At 39.6% G+C, this 22,279-nt stretch overlaps 1 protein-coding gene across 1 annotated transcript in view; it reads left to right on the top strand.

Moving 5' to 3' along the window:
• LOC143281271 (protein bark beetle-like) overlaps positions 1–19,932 on the top strand; it is a 39,418-nt gene extending 19,486 nt beyond the window's left edge. Inside the window, exons 13-22 of the mRNA XM_076586392.1 lie at positions 1,111–1,419; positions 2,426–2,630; positions 4,549–7,044; positions 8,071–8,252; positions 8,701–8,892; positions 10,834–11,132; positions 11,565–11,722; positions 12,468–12,562; positions 12,795–13,002; positions 15,280–19,932. Coding sequence (XP_076442507.1) covers positions 1,111–1,419; positions 2,426–2,630; positions 4,549–7,044; positions 8,071–8,252; positions 8,701–8,892; positions 10,834–11,132; positions 11,565–11,722; positions 12,468–12,562; positions 12,795–13,002; positions 15,280–16,988 — 5,853 coding nt within the window. The 3' untranslated portion in view covers positions 16,989–19,932. The remainder of the gene's footprint in view (positions 1–1,110; positions 1,420–2,425; positions 2,631–4,548; positions 7,045–8,070; positions 8,253–8,700; positions 8,893–10,833; positions 11,133–11,564; positions 11,723–12,467; positions 12,563–12,794; positions 13,003–15,279) is intronic.
• Positions 19,933–22,279: the final 2,347 nt, after the last annotated feature.

Here is a 22,279-nt window from a genome sequence, read left to right as displayed (position 1 = left end):
GTGAGGTTTGGAAGTGCCGGGAGGGGCCACTGCATGCAAGGAAAGGAGTAGTGAGGCAGAGACAAAGGGAGTGGTACTGTTAGCATGGGAAGGGATGGCAGTTTACCTTCCTTGACCTGTGGTGCCAGAGTTATTTTTAGGGCTACTGTAGTCCATGTGCTGGCCAAACTCCACAGTTAACTACAGGTTAAAACTGGGTAACCAGAACCAGCAGGCTTGTTGTGCTTCAGATCTATAGTTAACTACAGGACAAAACTGGGTGACCAGAGCCAGTAAGTGTGTTGTACTTCAGATCTATATTTAACTATAGGACAAAACTGGATAACCAGAACAGGTGAGTGTGTTGTACTTCAGATCTATATTTAACTATAGGACAAAACTGGATAACCAGAACAGGTGAGTGTGTTGTGCTTCAGATCTATAGTTAACTACAGGACAAAACTGGGTAACCTGAACCAGTAAGCGTGTTGTGCTTCAGATCTAAAGTTAACTACAGGATAAAACTGGATAACCAGAACAGGTGAGTGTGTTGTGCTTCAGATCTATAGTTAACTACAGGACAAGACTGGATAACCAGAACCAATATGCATGTTGCGCTTCAGATCTAAAGTTAACTACAGGACAAAACTGGGTAACCAGAACAGGTGAGTGTGTTGTGCTTCAGATCTATAGTTAACTACAGGACAAAACTGGATAACCAGAACAGGTGAGTGTGTTGTGCTTCAGATCTATAGTTAACTACAGTGGTGCGATGGCCTAGAGGTAACGCTCCACATAAGAAGCGAGAGAATCTGAGTGCACTGGTTTGAATCCTTGCAGAGTCGCCATTATTTTCTCCCCCTCCACTAGACCTTGAGTGGTGGTCTGGGTGGCGCTCTCAGTGTAGCGACACGCTCTCCCTGGGGAGAGCAGCCCGAATTTCACTTAGAGAAATCTGTTGTGACAAAGAGACAAAATGGGTAACCAAAACTGGTGCATGTTGTGCTTCAGATCTATAGTTACAGGACAAAACTGGGTAACCAGAACCGGTGAGTGTGTTGTGCTTCAGATCTATAGTTAACTGCAGGACAAAACTGGGTAACCAGAACCAGTTAGCGCGCTTTGCTTCAGATCCACAACAATCACGGCCACGGTGTGGTGACCCGCTACCCCCGCCTGCACATCAGCCATTCCAATGTGACCCGAAGCGGCAAGGCGGGGTTTCTGTATGACCCCTTCTTCAGCGAGTATGAGGCTCTCAGTGTTCGCACCATGATCCATGAAACACGGCGCAGCTTCATCAACGACAGCGGCGCACTGAGTATTGGCAACGGGGACATGACCTTCCTGCTGTGTCCTCCCGGGACGGACGATCATGAGGACAGGGTGTACACCAAGGAAGTCAGCACAGCGTCCAACACCTACCGCATCGTTGTGCAGGTTTCTGAGTTTCTTCTCTTTGAATTAATGCCCGGTCATGTGTACTTTGTTGTTATCTGACATAAGAAGTTATACAGTGGCCTCATTCATTTATCATATGTGGTAATTGTTTATTTGAATTAAGGATAAATTATATTGTGTCCTCATTCATTTATCATATGTGTTAATTGTTTCTTTAAGGATTATTTGTAATTGTTTCTTTTGATTTAGGATTAATTAAGGATTCATAAAAGATTTGAATTAATGCCCAGTCATGTGTACTTTATCGTTACTATCTCACCTGAGAAGTTACATTGTGGCCTCATTCATTTATCATATGTGGTAATTGTTTCTTTAAATTAAGGATAATTTGTAATTGTTTCTTTTGATTTAGAAATAATTAAGGATTCATAAGAGGTTAGTTTCTTGTGATTTAGGATTAAGGATTCATGGGATTCACAAATTCTAACGTCTTTGCCTCCAGGCTCTAAATGTAGATGCATGTTAACAAGTGGCTTGTAAAGAAAAATGATAGAAATTTATATAGTTTTTTAAATATTTTTAATAAATCAAGTACAGAGAGAGAATGGAAAGGTTTTACAGAGGGTTGAACATGCTTCAAATCAGTCCCAACTTGGCTTTTTTATGTTTGGGGTCAGTACAAATGGTGGGAAAAAGAATATGTAACATTTCATTTGTCACTGTTTTTTAAGTGGATGAACGCACAGGTGATTATTAAATCTGAGATTCATCTGTGTTATAAAATATTAAATGTTAAAAAGTTTCTCTTAACATGGAATGGCGGTTAAATTTTCTTGACAATTGTTTAGAAAAACAAAAACAAAACAAAAACTATAGTTTGACCCCTCCTCTTTACTCTTTCCTGTTAGAAAGTCAGCTTGGAATTGAGTTAGGTGCATTTGAGAGATGCCTCACGCACTTTGTAATGGTAAAGTTTAGTTTATGGTAGATATGCTCACTGTTATATGTTAAACTTTGGTGTTCTTCCTTATGTTGCTTTTCATAGATCCTGGATTTTTTTCCTGTACGGGAGATTGAAGAAGTGACCATATTTGATGCACCCAAAACTAGTATCGGCCCCAGCACCAAACGCTGGCACGTTCCACAAGACCTGGTGGACTTTCCCATCATGTCAACAACAAGAACAATCACTATCCAACTTAGAGTCAGAGGGATACGCTCTGGTCGTCTGGCCTTTGCCGTCCTGTCACGTGAGAAGTTTGTCCTTTACTTGAAAGAAATAGGTTTATTTCATGATCATGAGGTTTGTCCATTACCAGAAAGGAATAGGCTTATTTTATGATCATGAGACTTGTCCATTACCAGAAAGGAAAAAGTTTATTTTATGATCAAATTTGTCCATTATCAGAAAGGAAAAGGTTTATTTTATGATCATGAGGTTTGTTCATTACTAGAAAGGAATAGGTTTATTTTATGATCATGAGGTTTGTCCATTACCAGAAAGAAATAGGTTTATTTCATGATCATGAGATTTGTCCATTACCAGAAAGGAAAAAGTTTATTTTATGATCAAATTTGTCCATTATCAGAAAGGAAAAGGTTTATTTTATGATCATGAGGTTTGTTCATTACTAGAAAGAAATAGGTTTATTTTATGATCATGAGGTTTGTCCATTACCAGAAAGAAATAGGTTTATTTCATGATCATGACATTTGTCCATGACCAGAAAGGAAAAAGTTTATTTTATGATCAAATTCCTCTATTATCAGCAAGGAAAAGGTTTATTTCATGATCATGACGTTTGTCTATAACCAGAAAGGAATAGGTTTATTTCATGATCATGAGGTTTGTTCATTACCAGAACGGAATAGGTTTATTTCATGATCATGAGATTTGTCCATTACCAGAAAGGAAAAAGTTTATTTTATGATCAAATTTGTCCATTATCAGCAAGGAAAAGGTTTATTTCATGATCATGACGTCTATTACCAGAAAGGAATAGGTTTATTTCATGATCATGACGTTTGTCTATAACCAGAAAGGAATAGGTTTATTTCATGATCATGAGGTTTGTTCATTACCAGAACGGAATAGGTTTATTTCATGATCATGAGATTTGTCCATTACCAGAAAGGAAAAAGTTTATTTTATGATCAAATTTGTCCATTATCAGCAAGGAAAAGGTTTATTTCATGATCATGACGTCTATTACCAGAAAGGAATAGGTTTATTTCATGATCATGAGGTTTGTTCATTACCAGAAAGGAATAGGTTTATTTCATGATCATGAGGTTTGTCCATTACCAGAAGAGAAAGGAATAGGTTTATTTTATGATCAGATTTGTCTATTACTAGAAAGGAATAGGTTTATTTCATGATCAGATTTGTCGGTTACCAGAAAGGAATAGGTTTACTTCATAGGTTTGCCCATTATCAGAAAGGTATAGGTTTACTATGATCATAAGGTTTGCCCATTATCAGAAAGGAATAGGTTTACTTCATGATCATAAGGTTTGCCCATTATCAGAAAGGAATAGGTTTTTTTCATGATCATGGGGTTTGTCCATTTTCAGGAAGGAATATATTTATTTAATAAAATTTGTCCATTACTAGAAAGAAAATAGTTTCTATCATGATCTTGAGGTTTGTCCATTATTAGAAAGGAATAGGTGTATTTCATGATCATGAGGTTTATCCGTAAGAAAGATACAGCTTTATTTCGTGTTCAACGGGTTTACACATTAGAAAGGAGCAGTTTTATATCACAGTCTTTGTTGCTATCTGGAAATGATTTGACCAAAAACAAAAGTTTGTAAATGTCTATACATTTCTTGTCCTTTGGATCCCAGGATGTTAGATTTCAGTTTCAGTTCAGGCATTCTGCACAGATTTAGGCAGACAGAAGTGCAAACTGAATTAAGGTATGCAGTTCTGTGGCTTAAACTGATTTCTTAAACTTATAATTTTATGATTTGACAGGTGTGGCATATGCGGTAAAAGGGCTTATGAACAGTAAATTATAATATTCATAAGTATTTGAGTCTTTCCAGTATTTACTTTTATGTTTGGTAATGTTTTATTTTGGTGTCATACACTGTGTCACTTAAACTTTCTACTGACTTCATGAATGACATATTGTATTAAGAATTAACTAATGGTTTTTGCAGAGCAAGCAAGCACAGATGCTCTGGTGCTGAATACCACAATCTACAACAGCACTTTTTTGCATAATGGACAAGGCATACAGACCAAGCACTACAACAGCCCTACCAACAAGAGGTTGGAAGTCTTCCATCGCTTCCGTCTGGAATCGATCACGTTCTTACAAGTCCATGTCCATCACAGCAAGAAGGAAGCCATACACATGCCCAGTGTCACCAAGTTCACTGATGACTACATCCCTACTTATGAAGACATGACTGTTCCTGAAAGAGTTGCCACCATTCGCTACAACATCTCATTGTGTAAATTCCTGGGCAACAAAGCTGGGATTTTAGCAGAGCATAACCATGTAGATTTTGCCAACAACGTCTGGCACTGGTACATTGGTGATCTCACAACCTTTGAAAACACTGAGCATGGTGGCGTGGAAATTGAAGTCCCCAGGGTGAACGATTTCAATGAGAGGATGAAGCACAAGGTGACTGTCAAGGAGTGTATTTTCAAGAATAACTGGGACTTTGCTTTCACTATCAAGGGCTACTACGCCGATGTGCAAATCGAGGACAATCGTTTTGACAACAACTTGTGTCGCCTGGGTCTGGTCAGTGTGTTAGGCATGGAAAAGAACATGAGCTTGGTCAACAACAAAATGTCCAACAACGTGGGACGCCACATGCTGGACATCAATATCCTCAGTCACTCAGAGTACTCCGCACCGGTCCAAGGGATCATGGAGAACAACACCATACAAAACAACAGGTACGAGGGGCTGGATCCTCCTGGTTATGCAAACACTCCTAAAACGTTTGCTGTGGCTTTTAAAGGTGTACAGAACATGACAGCCAACAGAAACCTTTTCAGCAATCCAGATCTGGACTATGAACTAATAGCTGGAGTCACCGCTCTGTCCCTGGGAAATCCTGTGAACGTGAGAGAGAACTACTGGGGGAGGACTGACTACAGTGGTATTATGGAGAGGATCTTTGACTTTGATGACTGGAACAACTACGCCATAGCAGATTTCTTTCCGTACCTGACAAGTGCAGATATTAATTCTGATCTTTCTTCAGGGGACCCGGTGAAACCACCTCTTGACACTGATCGTCTGGGAGGACGAGTTTTGGAGGATGAAATTCTGGCCTACAAGGCCACTCCATATATTGTTGAAAGAGATCTGACCATTATGCCGGAAGCAACACTCACAATATCTGCTGGCACTGAACTCCAGTTCCTTCCCAATGTGGGAATCTTAGTTTTGGGTCGACTGGTTGCAAAGGGGCGGGAGTATAACCGTATAAAGCTTAGGCCGGTGCAGTCAACAACTGGTCCTGGTATCCCTCAGAGAAAGAAACGAGCTGCAACTGCCACAGTCAGACTGATGGGGGATGGCTCACTGTTTCAAGACGCTGGGTTCCTGGAACTTTTCAACACTTCCACCAAGACATGGAACATGATGTGTGACAGTCAGTTCAATGAAAAATCGGCAGAGGTTGTTTGCCGTCAGCTTGGCAAGGAAATAATCAATGTCAGGGTCAGGTTCACCCATCTCTATGACTTCTACATCTACAAGGAGCCCCAGTACTTCTTGAAAGAGTTCTGGTTCGAGTCATACTTCTGTCGTGGTGACGAGACAGATTTGCGACAGTGCATCACAAGATATAACTACAACATGCAGCAGTGTATTCAAGCAGCCAACTATACCTTCATTACGTGTGGGGAAAGAAACCTGGAAGCTGGGCAGAAGTACTGGGGGAACGTTAGGTTTGCTTCCCAGTCCTATCAGGAACAGCCACTTGAGGATGACATCGGCAGACAGGAATCTGTTCTGGAGTACGTGGACATAGAGGGTGCTGGCATGCTGCATGGAGAGAAAATAGGAGCTGTTCAGACCACCTATGTCTCTCCACGCTTTCAGCACCTCAACATCACTAAGTGTGCTGAGAATGGCTTTGATGTCATTGCTCCACGCAGCATCTTGGACATGACCCATCTGAATGTCTCCAACAATTTGGGCTTTGGATTCAATTTCCTTGTCCTGAATGGAGAATCCAGTGAAAGAGACTCATCATTCCTGTTACTTGGTCCAAGTACAATTCCATATTATGTTTTTGGATTGGTGGAGATGTGTCGTATGGAAAAAGAAATTGTGCTTGACACAAGAATGATTCTGTACTACAAGTATGGACCGACTGTGAGGAACTGTGTCAAGATCATCCGTGGTAGTAACCCTCACAGCCGCATTGGTCTGCGATTCCTGCAGATGAACATGTTCCACGAAGACTTTTCACTCAATGTTGTTGAAATATTTGATGGCTGGGAAATCAACCATTCGTCAATGATGGCTGAGCTTATGGCCAACACAAGCAGTGACAGTCTAGGACACCTCTATAAGAGTAGTGGCGACACACTGACGATTCATCTTCATGCCTCAGTCAGCCATGGGACATATGGATTCATTGCTGAGGTTGTTCACATTCCTTTGACGGGGCTAACCTATCCAGGTAATTTCTGTTGTTGTTGTTTTTTTTATTTGTCTCCATTACTGTTTGTCTAAATTTGTAAAGTTGTAATACTTAGCTGATTATGAAGATTTAGAGATGTAGTGTGGTTTTATTTGAAACAAATAAAATTAGATGAAATAGTTACCATTCCCTGAAAGTTATTATGAAAGGATTTATTAATTGAGAATGGACATTTCAAGTGTTGTTTTTTTTTCATTCATATCTTGATTTTAGCATGCAGAGTTAAAGACTCAGATTACATATAGTCTCATATGTACTGGCAAGGTGTGGAAACAAAAAATAAAAGTGCTCAAAATATCAAACTCACCTAAATCAGTAGAATGTATAAAACCAAAAAAAAGTGCTCAAAATATTAAACTCACCTAGATTTATAAAACTATCATATTTAAATGTAATTTTAGATAGAAAATTTCCTTTTGTGACCAACTTAAGGGTACAAAACATATTTTACAATCTCCTCAATCCCAAAGCCACAAAGTAAGTCTGACATTGACTGCTTCCGCCATTACATGTTGATAAACATTTCTGTTCTGTAATCAGCATGCTGGCCAGGTTCATAAAATAGAAAAAATGTATAATTTTCTTGTCACAACAGATTTCTCCTCTACTCGGGCTGCTCTTCCCAGGAAGAGTGCTACGTCACAGCGCCACACTTTTTTTTCTCCTCATCTGCAAGTCTTGTCTTTACTATCAAATCATGTTTTTTTGCAGGAATTTTACCTTGAACAACCCTTTTGTTGTTGCTGTGGGTTCTGTTACTGCACTAAGTGAACATGGGGTCTCAGTTTATTGTCTGATCTGAATGACTTGCACGCAGACCACCAAAGTCTCGTGAAGGGAGAGAACATACTGCCCAGTGTGGGATTTAATCCCATACCCACACATTCTCTCACATCCTAGGGCATGGTACTACTAGGCCAACACTCCACTATGTGTGTGTGTGTGTGTGTGTGTGTGTATATATATGTGTGTGTGTGTGTGTGTGTGTGTGTGTGTGAATTTCAGATAGCAACTACAAGCACACTTTGTCCAAGTCCATCTCCACCAGGAACCAGGATGGTGCCTTGCAGTACAAAAACGTAGGCGAAGTCAACCCATCGTTTTTCGTTGACCATTGTTGGATGGAGGACAATGGAGTGGCCATCCTGAACCTTACCTCACCACCAACCATTGACATTTCTCTGCAGGTGTGCTTTGTCTGTGCATTGTTGGTGTGAGTTTTTAGATTTGTCACTTGTTAAAACAAGGTGCTGCAGCCAAATATTTGGCTAGGTGTTGGACTTCTGATCCAGTGATCTAGGTTCAAGGCCCCTTTTCAGCGTGATATTTTGTCCTTTGGAAAGGCACTTTACCTCACTCCACTCAGGTGTGAATGGGTACCTGACTTCAGTAAGTGAAGGTTGAAAAGGTGGAAGGGGAGAATTGGGACCTTCCTTGACATGGTGGATATGATTTCACTGGCCTAATGGCCTTAAAAGGCTGTGGAACCTTAACCTTTTGTAACATTTATTGCAACATTCACATGACACACTGGAGCAGATTGGAGGATTAGCTTGAGATGTAGGGTCTGACAGAATTGAGGCGGAAGAAAATGACTTTTTGGATCAGCAGAAGACAAATGTTTTCACTTTTCAGGGAACCTTGCTGTTCCGTTTTGCGAGCAACTTTGTGTCCCGGAACAAAGGAGGGATGTACCTGTCGTTGCACACCAAGACCATTGCCACAGCCCTGCGCGGCAACATCACCAACAACGTCTTCAGCTTTGGCACCAACGGAGAGGCCCTCAACATCACTGGCCATTATTATCAGCGGTTGTACATTTTCCAGGTGGGTGCTACTGCTGTTTCTATATATAATATGGGAGTGCTGACAGCGGTGGGAAACAAAAATGAAACAAGCTGGAAAAAAACAACAGATTGATCAAATTACCTCTTTTTTGTTGCTGTTGATTTAGTAAAGATGACCAGAAAAAGTTCACTGGGTTTTTTGTGTGTGTGGCTTTCTTTCTTTACTATTTTTTAATCATTCAATATTTAATTACAAAATTACTTGATTGGTCTCTTTATTTTTTTTTTCAAGTGATTTGAAGATTATACCAGGCAGCCATACTTCGCTTTTGAAGGGAATCACAACAGTTAACCCTAAGTGTTTTCTTCTGTTCACACAACTACATCTTCAACAACACTGCGGGAGACTAGTGTTTTTTTCTCCTGTTCACAGAACTATATCTTTACCAGGAGACTAGTTAACCTTGAGTGGTTTCTCCTGTTCACAGAACTACATCTTTAACAGGGGACTAGTTAACCTGGAGTGTTTTCTCCTGTTCACAGAACTACATCTTTAACAGGAGACTAGTTAACCTTGAGTGGTTTCTCCTGTTCACAAAACTACATCTTTAACAGGAGACTAGTTAACCTTGAGTGGTTTCTCCTGTTCACAGAACTACATCTTTAACAGGAGACTAGTTAACCTTGAGTGGTTTCTCTTGTTCACAAAACTGCATCTTTAACAGGAGACTAGTTAACCTTGAGTGGTTTCTCCTGTTCACAGAACTACATCTTTAACAGGAGACTAGTTAACCTTGAGTGGTTTCTCCTGTTCACAGAACTACATCTTTAACAGGAGACTAGTTAACCTTGAGTGGTTCCTCCTGTTCACAGAACTACATCTTTAACAGGAGACTAGTTAACCTTGAGTGGTTCCTCCTGTTCACAAAACTGCATCTTTAACAGGAGACTAGTTAAACGTTAGTGTTTTCTCCTGTTCACAGAACTACATCTGTAACAGGAGACTAGTTAGCCCTGAGTGTTTTCTCCTGTTCACAGAACTACATCTGTAACAGGAGACTAGTTAGCCCTGAGTGTTTTCTCCTGTTCACAGAACTTCATCTGTAACAGGAGACTAGTTAGCCCTGAGTGTTTTCTCCTGTTCACAGAACTACATCTGTAACAGGAGACTAGTTAACCATGTGTGTTTTCTCCTGTTCACAGAACTATATCTTTACCAGGAGACTAGTTAAGCCTGAGTGTTTTCTCCTGTTCACAGAACTACATCTTTAACAGGAGACTAGTTAAACGTTAGTGGTCTCTCCTGTTCACAGAACTATATCTGTAACAGGAGACTAGTTAAACGTTAGTGTTTTCTCCTGTTCACAGAACTATATCTGTAACAGGAGACTAGTTAAACCTGAGTGTTTTCTCCTGTTCACAAAACTACATCTTTAACAGGAGACTAGTTAAACGTTAGTGGTCTCTCCTGTTCACAGAACTATATCTGTAACAGGAGACTAGTTAAACCTGAGTGTTTTCTCCTGTTCACAAAACTACATCTTTAACAGGAGACAAGTTAAACCTGAGTGTTTTCTCCTGTTCACAAAACTACATCTTTAACAGGAGACAAGTTAAACCTGAGTGTTTTCTCCTGTTCACAAAACTACATCTTTAACAGGAGACAAGTTAAACCTGAGTGTTTTCTCCTGTTCACAAAACTACATCTTTAACAGGAGACAAGTTAAACCTGAGTGTTTTCTCCTGTTCACAAAACTACATCTTTAACAGGAGACAAGTTAAACCTGAGTGTTTTCTCCTGTTCACAAAACTGCATCTTTAACAGGAGACAAGTTAAACCTGAGTGTTTTCTCCTGTTCACAAAACTACATCTTTAACAGGAGACAAGTTAAACCTGAGTGTTTTCTCCTGTTCACAAAACTACATCTTTAACAACACTGGGGGAGACTGGTTTACCCTGAGTGTTTTCTCCTGTTCACAGAACTACATCTTCAACAACACGGCGGGAGACTGGCGGGACGTGGTCCACATCCAAGACGTGGTGGTCAACTACACCTACAACTACCTGGACAACAACACAGGCAACTACATCCTCGCTACTTACAACAGCAACAACCAGAAGGCGCAGCAGGAGTTCACGCGGTCAGGCTTCCTGCGAAACAACGCCACGGCCCTTCTGGAAAGCACTATCAAAATCGGGCGAGGACGACCTTTCTTTGAGAACAACTACATTGTCAACGAAGACAACGACTTTGAAATGGAGACGTACCCGAAAGTCGAGTGAGTTTATGCCACTGCTTTTTAGAATCTGTTGAGTTATAACTTTTACTTGTTTTATTTTATTTGACATTTGGATTCCAAGACAGTCTCAATATATTCATTGTTCTTTTGATTATAAAAAATGCAAAGTGAACAAACTATTTTGCTGATATTTATAAACAAAATATCTTTTTTTTATATTGTTTTGTGCTTTTTTGTGTGTGTCTTTTTTACTTGCAGTCCAGTTTTAACCTTTGAGACATTTTTTGTATTTGAATCATTGATAATTTTTCTTATATTTACTGAATCATCTGTATATCGTCATTTAATTGATGTAATTATTACTCATTTTTTACGTTTATTTGCCAATGTATTAATTTATTTTTCATTTAAATCATAATGGTTTGATGAACAATTTGTGAGGACTTACATTTTCTTCACTTTGTTTGACAGCACAACAGATAGATCCATCAGTGCCAAAGATAACTGGTGGGGTTCTGAGCTTCGCTCGTACATCAACGGTAAGATCTGGGATGAGCTGGACGACAAGCAGATGGTGGCTGTGGACTTCTGGCAACCCAAGCTGGACAACAGGACTGTGGTGGATGAAGGTACGCCTTCTGTGTGTCTTCTGGGACTGAGCTTGTGCACATGTCTGTATGGGGCATGGCTGGCGTGCTGTTGTTGCCTGTGTGTGTGGGAAAGAGGAGGAGGGATGATAAGTGGGTACGTATGTAAGCGGATGAGTTAATGTGTTGCAAGAAATGACTTTGCATTTTTTTTTTTTTTTTCTTTTTCATTTTAGTATTAACGACTTGTGATTTTCTTACCTAGCCAACTTTGATGCTGTTGATTAAGTTAATGTGACATATTTTTTCATCAGCAGATATGTTACAGAAATGATTGCATTTCATATGTTTAATGTTACGTGTGTTTGAGGCAAAAGACAAATTTCTGCAAGTTTATAGACAATTAAGTTGTTGTATCTTGTGTCTGACACAGTGCTGTCTGTGACTGCTTCCTTTTTGTCCATGCCTTACTCGGCGTTTGTTCTGGTTTTCAAAATGCTGATACCGAAATACTTACATCTCCCGATATTTTACCTTACCTTGAATGATCAGCTCCAGAGATGACACATATTTTCAGCTCTCCACATGCACATATTCCATTCCTCCACTTTTCAGTAATATGTGTTATTTTTGTTATTTGAAAAAATTGTAATTGTGTTAGAAATTTTCATTCCTTCAGTTCTCCTGTCTCTTCAGTTTTCATCCAGCTGATGTGTAAATGAGTGTTGCTGCTGTCAGTCTAATGGAAAACTGGAAGTACCTTAGAAAATGTGGTGATTATTTGCAGGCAAGTGTCCCCCAGGTTGGAAGGTGGATAATGAGCGGTGTTATCGCTTCATGGGGGGTGCTCTCCCCTACTACCAGGCCCGAGACTTCTGCAGGGTAAGTGTCTGAAAAGAGTTTGTGGTCCACATGTTCAGGAAGAGGATTGTCATTTCTGAGATCGGTGATTTATCACAGATATGCTTCATCGCTGAACATTGATGTGTCAGTTTTTGATAAATCTACTCAGAACTGTTACAATTTTATTTGGTCTTGATTGTGGAGAGTTGCAGCCCATGAACGAAGAAGAAGGGGGAACAAATGAATCAGTGCTAAATCGTTCTGTGTTCAGGAAATTGGGGCGTTCCTTGGAGAGGCTCGAGGCAGAGAGGGCTTCTACAATTACCTCTTGCGACTGATGCGAAACACCAACAACCCTGAGGAAAGAGTGTGGGTCATGTCTGAAGTGGGATCCAGCCGCTGCAGTGCCCTTGAGTACTCTTATATTGTGTATGAGGAGGACTGCTGGAATTTGCTGTACCCTTTCATCTGTGAAAAAGGTTGGTGATTACATTATTTGAATGTTTGTTTTATATACATGCCTGTATGCTTGAGCACATTGATTGTGAAATGGAAACCTATATGTACATGTCTGTATGCTCAAGCACATTGATTTTGAAATGAAAACAATTTTCATGTAGCCACGTGCATGCAGTCTCTTTTCCTGCTTAACTTTTGATTTCATTTCAAGCATACTGCAACATTAAAAATACAAACAAATAGTAATGTTGGCGTCTGAAAATGGATGACTGGTTGACTCATTCACATCATCAGCCTGTACGTTCAGTTCAGTTCAGTTTCTCAAGGATGCATCACTGCGTTCAGACAAATCCACATATGCTACACCACATCTGTTAAGCAGATGCCTGACCACCAGTGTAACCCAATGCACTTAGTCAGGCCTTGAGGGAGAATACAGTACAATAAAAGAAAGAAAAAAAAGAATAGATAAATAAACAAGTAAATAAAAATTGAAATAGAAATGAAAAAAAAGTAATTACAAAGAAAAGAAAAGAAGAAAAGAAAAGAATAATACTATGGATGATATTGATGCTAATATAAATGAATGATAAATAAACTCTGTCAGTAAAAGGGGGAAAATTGGAAAGTGAACAGGCATCATATGGGAGGGATGGGGAGCTTATCTAGGGAGATGTTGTTGGTGACTAGGAATAATTCAATATCAATACAGTTACTAAAATGAAATGTATCTTGATGAAAATTGATGAAAACAATCAATGTGATGTGCATATGAATGTGTGGGCAGAATGACCATGTACATTTTCAGAGAAAACATGATGAATGTGTTATTGTTTTTGCAAGTCGAGAGAAATAGACTTGAGAAAACAAGAGTCGGGAGATATGGAAGGATGGGGTTGGGGAGAGGAAGGAGAGAGATTCAGAGACTGCAGAGAGAGATGGGAGTAGGAGGGTGGAGGGGATCATGCTTGTTCCACAAATTGACAGAAACTTTCTAGAATTTGAGCAAAAATGAACATTCAAGCTGGAGCACCTCTTTGTTAATGTTTTAGACCAACTGCAACTTGAAAAATACACACTTGTGCCCATTGCCCGTAGATCATGACAGATCGTTCCTCACCAGTCCCCTCTTTGAGTTATTGCTTGCTTGCTTTACCATATAGAAAAAAAATCCTTCGAGGGCTGGATGTTAAAAAAACAACAACAACATTGTCTTGCTTACTCTGTTACCCTACTCTGTTAGTAGAATGTGTTCAATGAGATTTATTCTATGCCCAAATGTTGTGCCTAATATCGATCAGTTAATGTTTTTTTTTCCAGGCATTTGGATTTACTTTCAGATTTCTCACAGGCTTCACTTGCATGAAGCAAATCAACACACACACACTGTCTGCAAAAAAAGCAACAACAGTGTTGTGTGCTATTTTCTTTTCCTCTGATTTGATCTGATTGAGAATGCAATCATTCTGTTCTGGTCTCTGTTGTCAATAACAGCAGAAGTTCTGTGTTTTTTTGTTGTTTTTTGTCCAGCAAGTTGCCTTTCTTTTGGTGGAAATTGTGATGACTAGGTAATGATGTATTGATTTGGTTAGTATTAAAACATGATCTTTAACTACACACACTTTACCATGACCCACAAGTGCAGACATGGGCAGGAAGTCCAGTTTCTGTCCTGTGCAAACTACTACCCGCCTGTGCGGAGAAAACGAAAGTAGCTACGGCCAATAACCTTCCAGAAGTAGGTGGCTGGTCCTTAGGGACCCATACACACTCCCTTCTCACCCACAGGGCTAAGGATGCCCTCTTTTGCTGCAAGGAGGGACAAGGCAGTTCAATTTCTTTTCATACGCTTATGCAGTTCCAGAACTAAGCATGATGCCAAGGCAAATGGATGCATTCTTACTCTGAGGACAAACCCTTCATTTATTAGATCTCTGACTTCCCTCCACAAGGCACTCTGAACACCCCTCTCATGCACAAATCATCTCTCCCAGATTTTATTATAGAAGCTTCCTTCCTCCTAAAATATTCTCTGCTTGATTAATGAGAAGAACTCAAGAAGATAATTGAAAAAAAGCCAACAATGCCACAGAACTGTGTATGTGTGAGTGTGTTGTGTGACTGTCATCACTCAAACATGGCAGAAATGACTTTTATAGAAAATATTTTTTAGACGGTTCTGCTCATTTACTACAAAGCTCGTGAATGCATTATCCTAAGAAAGCAAAATTTAAAAGATTAATTTAAAGTAGGTTTTTGTCATTTACCTTTTTTTTGTTGTTACTTATTTGCTGCAGATCCCTACCTATCTCCCCCTGGTTGGTTGGAGTCGTCTGTACGAGCCATGACCATTGGCATCGGTGCCGGCATTGGTGGAGTTCTCATCTTAGTGGCAGTTATTCTGGGTGTCCTGTGGTGCGTCAAGTCCAAACGTCGTGAGAGGGAACGCTTTGAACGCACCGCTTCTCTGCGCTCCTCGGTCCGCTCCTCCATGCGCATGTCCAAGTCAACGCTCACGATGCTCTCTGAAGGGCACTCTCGACGCCGAATCAACGAGATTGACATCAACTCTGAGGCGTCCTCAGGGGCAACTAAAGCGTCCAGAGTAACTGACGGTCTGAATGGAAGTATTGCCAGCCTGAATCAGGTCCAGAGGAACGGAAGATACCCTGCTGCTGACCGGAGCTTGGGTGATAGACGAGGTGCAGAGAGAAACCGGTGGCGCGAACGTGAGGAAGAAAGAGAATATGCAATGGAGAGAGAACGAGACATTAGGAGGGGCAGGAGGAGGAGGGAAGATGAAGAAGAAGAAGACAGCCGTGAAGATAGGAGGAGAAGGGAAGAGAGCGAGTCTGAAATTGACAAAAAAGAACTGGAAGACAGTGAAGAGGATGACAGCTTCGATTCTGATGAAGATGAGGAGGAAGGAGAGGAGGAGGAGGAAGCCCAAGCAGCTGCAAGAGCCCGGTCAGAGAATCGTCTGTACCACAACAATGGTGTTCCTTTGCCAGGGTTGGGGCCAGGTGCCCGGCGACTTGCACGGTCCCGTGATGATGTTTATGATAACCAGTTTGTTGAGACCAGCCCCACAAAGAGCAAGTCCCTTTCCAGCTTCAGCCAGCCAGCTACTCCGGACGAGTCTCCAGCAGGACATATCTTTCTTCCTCGCCACTCAGACCTTCCTTCCCCACCACCGACACCACGCTCACAGAGAGCTTCTCCACCCATGGGACGCCAGAATCCTGCTCCCCAGGTAGCTGCTAAACCTTCTGTTCGACCCAAACCCTCAGCCACACCCACCTACCTGCATCCAGCTGTGGGACAGCTCCGGCAGTCCCCTGTTCCCTCTGAAGGATCTGTGCTGTCGGCAAGTGGCCGACCTTCACCTCTTCCACGCAAAAACTTTGGAGGAAGTCAGGGATCGATTCCACGAGAAATGCCCTCACCTTATGGTGCCAGCAGAAATCCAGATTATGAGAACCAGGCAGCACCCTTACCACCCAAGCACAGCATGGGTAGCCGAGAGCGTTTGCCCAGGTCACATGACACATCCTTCAATGAACCCTATGACTACACACCCACCACTCCACGCATGAGTCCCTCCCACCGGCTGCCAAACCTGCCCCGATACAGCCCCCCTCTGCCCATGGAAAGGCCGCCAGCATATGACGAGAGTGATCACTATCCAGCTTACTCCCGGTATGAACCAGACTACAGATCTCATGGTCCTGCAGACTCTTACATTCCTTCCCAAGAGCCCCCTGAACAGGATGTTCAGTATCTGCCTCGCAGCCAGCCTCACAGACCCCAGTTTCACGGCAGCCGTGATCGGCTTGGAGGTAGTCATGATCGACTGGACGGCAGTCGAGAGAATTTGAGTGGCAGCAGAAATCGCTTGAACCAACCCTACAGTCCAGCTGCATATACACCAAATGTCCTGTATCTGGGCAGAAATAATGGCGATGGAACACCACAGAGACCAGAGCACCTGGAGACAGAGATATAAGATTCTCTTAGATTGTGTGTGAGAGAGAAGGGGAGAGGGAGAGAGAGAGAGATGAGATTAGGAATGAAAATCTGTAAAGGTCAGATAGTGCAGTCGAAATCCTTGCTTCTGAATACATATCATATGCCACTGAAAATAACATTCACATTAAACAGAGTTGCACCAGATAAACACTTTTATAGTAGAATGGCATGGACAATTTATGCTGTAGTAAAGACCATGGTTTTTTTTTTTTCCTCTTTGTATGCTGTTGAAATGAATGAAAAGGGTGGGGGAGAAAATTTGCAAGTAAGTGTGCAAGCGCTGATGTGGAGTAATATATTTAAGCAAAATGTGATTGGTATATGATTATGTTCTAATATTATGAATAAACTGTACCTCAGTGTATGGCAGCAGTTACATGCATTGCAATTTTAATAAAAAAAAAAAAAAACAACCTGTAAACCTCCTAAATGATAGTTATTGAAAGCAGGTTACAAAACAGAAGGGTTGTGCTTTTCTTGTATAATCATGTTAGTGAACTGTTATTTTTTAATTATTTTGAATTTAAAGATCTTGAATAGGTTCATAATCGAATTTATTTACAATTCAGGTTATTTGATCTTTGTGAATCATTGTGTATTTGAGTTTAAATTTATTGTAATCAACCAGAATAATGCATATGGACATGCGTTTAAACATGTTACAAATAAAAAGGTGGCAGCAGCAGCATGAAAATAACTGGCCTTTGTTGTTGTGTGGCTCTTTCTTTCATTTTTAAAGATGTTTCTTATGCTGGGTATATTATTTTACATGTCATTTTATGATTACTTAGAATTCTGATGGCTGCATATATCGAGAGAAACATGCTTTTATCGTAGCTTAATACTGAAACAGTATTGATTTCAAGTTAAGATAAATCAAATTTAAATTGCATATTTAATTACACATACTTAACCATGACCCAACTAGTGCAGACTCCGGCAGGGGTCTGACATTCCTGTCCTGTGCAAACAAATCAAATTTAAATTGCACAATTCCTGGGATAGACCAGTTTAACTCTTGTTATATTTAATTCATCTCTGATTATTTTGTTAACTTATTAACTTGCATCTTGGTATTCTTTATCAAGTTGTTGCCGTCATTGTTGGCAACATCAGTTACTCACCTCATTCATTCCTGACATCAGTTGTAATGCTGAGTCACCTTCATCCTCATTGATTTGTAGTTGTAATCATTCTCTACTTTGATTGTAAGATTGCGTCACAGTGTAGTCATCAAGTTCCAACTGTATACTTTGTATGCATTGAGAAAAAAGACTCATCATTATCATTAATATTGTCATCGTCATCAAAGTTATTGCTGTTCTTTGCACTGTTGTGAGACAGCATAAACTTCACCATTTTTTAAATAGTATAAACCATTGTATGTACATTTGTTGCTCGGACGTTTATCATAGATTTTATATATTCGTCTATGCTAATTTTATGACTGATCTCTCCAGTAAATGTTGTAGTCCACAGCACAGCGAATAATGAACTACTCTGAACATTTGAATTGTGAACGTGATTGTGTAAACAGAGACGTGAGGGGTGGGGTTTGCTCCTACAGTATGCATTTGTGGCAAACAATCACCAGCATTAGGAAGTCTTTCAAACATTGACTATGGTGCATAGATATTGGAATGCTGGATGACTGTGAAGACCTTGACAGAATAGGAAGAGAAGAAAGGTGTGGCAGCTGGGAGTCCTTATGTGACTTATTTTCCCCTTTTTTTGTAAGGATACATTAAAATGGATGATGAATAGTCATGTTTATTCATTTAATAACTGTAAGGAGAGGGCTGGTCATAAAAAAACAACTGGCCAGATTTGTCCATCTTTTTTTGTATGTGAATCTGGGTCTGACTTTTTTCTGCAATGAATTTTAGATTATTTTAAATTGTGATAGAAAACATCAGTTCATTGAAAGAAAACAACAACAACAAAGTAACCTCAGATCCTGTCAGTATGAGCATTAACCCCTTCAGTGCCCAAGGATGGAAATTTCCATCCCTTTCCCGTGTGCAAAAAAGTGCCCTGGATGGAGGTCTCTATCTGTCATTGTAGGAATTTTCCTGTTGCAAAATCATTAAAATTTGTGATATTGTCATAACTGGATAGTATGCTCATTTTCCTTTCAGAAATTGTAAGTTATATATATGCTTTCTTTCAGTAGTTTGCATGCTGGAGTTTTAAGAAAAATTAAAACCCTCCATTACCAATACATCCCTTGAGCATAAGCTAGGCACTGAAAGGATTGATACCTATTTCTATGCATAAATCAGTGTGTAACATTCCATGGAATTACGCTGTTCACATGGCTGCTTATACAAGGCCTGGTGCTTGGAGTTTTTAGCTCATGGATTTTGAGTATGTGTTTACTTTGTGAAATCTTGATTATTTTTAGTGTGTGTGTGTGTGTGTGTGTGTGCACTTCTGAGGGATGATTCAGTGATTTGACTGTGCTGCTTGTATTTGGTGAACCAGAAATAATAATAGTTTGATATAGTGTCGCTGTTTTTCTTTATTTTTCTAGTGCTGAAGATGTATGGCTTTTTTTTTTCTTTTCTTTTTTTATGGTAGAAACAAGTTTATCAACATATCAGAACATTCATATCAAGATGCACTATTTTGGATGTCACAGCTTTTCTCTGAGTACTGTTATTCAAACATTCCATGGATTTTTTTTTTCTATTGCCTTGAAATCAATGCAATAAGGCTTTTTTATTCTCTTGTATACGTGTACACAATGTACAAAATGTGTGTTTTTTGTTGTTCTTGTTAAAGATGATTTTCAATTTTGTACATATAAATTGATGAAATTGAGATTTTTACACATGCATGTATATAATCTTATGTCCAATGAGTTGCCTTAATAAAACCAGTATATATTACAGTTTATTAAAAAAAATCAGTGAAAGAAATCAGTGTTGTATTAGAAAGGCGCAACAGCTGAGTGGTTCATTTGACTTTCAATCTGAGGGTCCTGAGTTCGATTCCTGGTGACGGTACCTGATGGGTAAAGGGTGGAGATTTTTCCATTCTCCCATGTCAAAAGATGTGCTGACATGCTAGTGCCTGAACCCCCTTCGTGTGTATATGCATGCAGAAGATAAAATATGCCCATGAAAGATCCCATAATCAATGTCAGTGTTCAGTGGGTCATGGAACAAGAACATACCAAGCATGCACCCCTCTGAAAATGGAGTATGGCTGCCTACAGTGTGGGGTTAGAAACGGTCATACATGTAAAACCCTTGTGTACATTAGTAAACATGGGAGTTGCAGCCCATGAATGAAGAAGAAACTGTTGTATTAATTCTTTACGTCTACACTATCTGGCAACTGTTTTGTACAGTTTGACAAGTTCTGTGATAAACTGGGTTTACTGTGCTTGTTTGTAAAAATGATACCTGAATGAGAGAAACAAATTTGTCAAAACGAAACAAAATTTTATATAACCATGGAAAAGAAATAAGTAATTACATACCTTTTTTTCTTCACCCAGCCCTGGGCCATAAATCAGAAAGATGCCAGGCCTAACAGATGCGTCTTGGTTCTGAATAAGCCATGAAATTTGGCCTCCAGAGCAAACTCGTAGGCCTAGTTTGCATCAGTTTGACATGGTTCAGAATGTGACTTGAAACTAAGGGAGATAATACAAGTGGAATCAAACTCTCTCAGTGAGTTTAGAAAGTACAGGCGATGCCAATATTGGCAATTTACAATTGATCAACAAACTATAGAAATAAAGAATGGGAGGGTTGGGAAGGGTGGGGGTTGTCTGGCAAGGACAATTACAGTTCGGACAGAGAAGTAAAACAAATGGAGAAAACACACACACCCACAGATCAAAATATATAAAATGGAATACCTTATGACCTTGACCAACCAAGGCCATATAGAAAGATCACAACCAACAGATGTTACTGGTGCCTTTTTCTTTTTTAAAGTAAGTTTATCGCCTTTTTGGTTTCTTTTTTTAAATAGGTATATCAAGATTCCTCAAGCCCCACTGACCTCTCAGCAAAAATATTTAAGTACTGTTCACATCACCAAGCCTTGATACGAATTAAGATTAGATGCCTGCCATTTTATATCAACCAATATCTTGTTTATATGAACTGCCTTCACAAGTTTATAAACATCTTTTTTAATATAGAATCTTAAAAATGTCAGTTTTGCATGATTGGGTGTGTGTACAAAGTATAATGCAAACGTTTCATATACAGCATGTCAAGATTTTGTAATAAAACAGACTTTCTATGCATGTTTGCAAAGTGTTGCCAGCAAAAGAAAGAGACCGAGAGATTGGGATGGTATGGGGGAAAGTCTTAACAACTGAAGTGTGTGCTAGTCTATCATCCACACACCAGCAGTGAGATTTAAAACTTATTAAAGTTATAAAAAGATTTTTTTTTTTAATTTAAAGGTGAAAAAGTCATCACATTTTAGATAAAGTTCCAAAATGTTTCCACAATTCATTTTTACTAATAGAAGTAGCAAAGAGAAATTAACTGTTTCAAGTACCAAAGGAGATGGGTTTCTCTCTCCCACAGTGATCAAACCATATAAATGTTTCCAATTCATACAATACTACAATCAAGAAAATAAAATAATAGAAATAATGCATTGTGTACTTTACAAAATCATGGTCATGATAGATCTCATGAGATATCTCCATGCTGTTTAAAAAAAAAAAAAAAAAAAAAATTCTTTCCAACCTCACTTCTCAAACACCTGTAAAATCATGAAAAAATAATCATTGTCTGACTGGTTGAAATTGGTAAAAAAAATTTTTTTTAAGTAAAAAGTTCAAATGAGAAGGAAGAGCAGAAGCCTTTTTAACAGCCACACTTAGAATTTAGAAAACTGGAAAATTGCAAAATCATACACAAACACAGACACAGTAGAAATTAGGATACATACAAGTGCATATCAATATAAAAACTTGTGCATAGTCACACATGCACACACTGCATGCACACACACACAAGTTCTCTCTCTCTCTCTCTCACACACACACATTTGAACAGAAGCCACATATATGTGGATGGGGCTGATGACTAGATCTTCAGGTAGATGGTTGTTGATTGCACAATTCTATTTATCAAACTGGATTTGTTCGATAGACAGGGCAGTGACTGCTTTGGGGAAAAAGCTATTGGCGAAGCGATTGGTTTTCGTCCTTAAACTTCTGTACCATCGACCAGAGGGGAGCAGTTATCGATCAGTTTTAACCAAGCCCAGTTGTAATAAAAATGATCTGAA

Source organism: Babylonia areolata, chromosome 4, assembly GCF_041734735.1.
Source record: "Babylonia areolata isolate BAREFJ2019XMU chromosome 4, ASM4173473v1, whole genome shotgun sequence".
Taxonomy (NCBI): Eukaryota; Metazoa; Mollusca; class Gastropoda; order Neogastropoda; family Buccinidae; genus Babylonia; species Babylonia areolata.
This window is presented reverse-complemented; position numbering and strand designations above follow the sequence as displayed.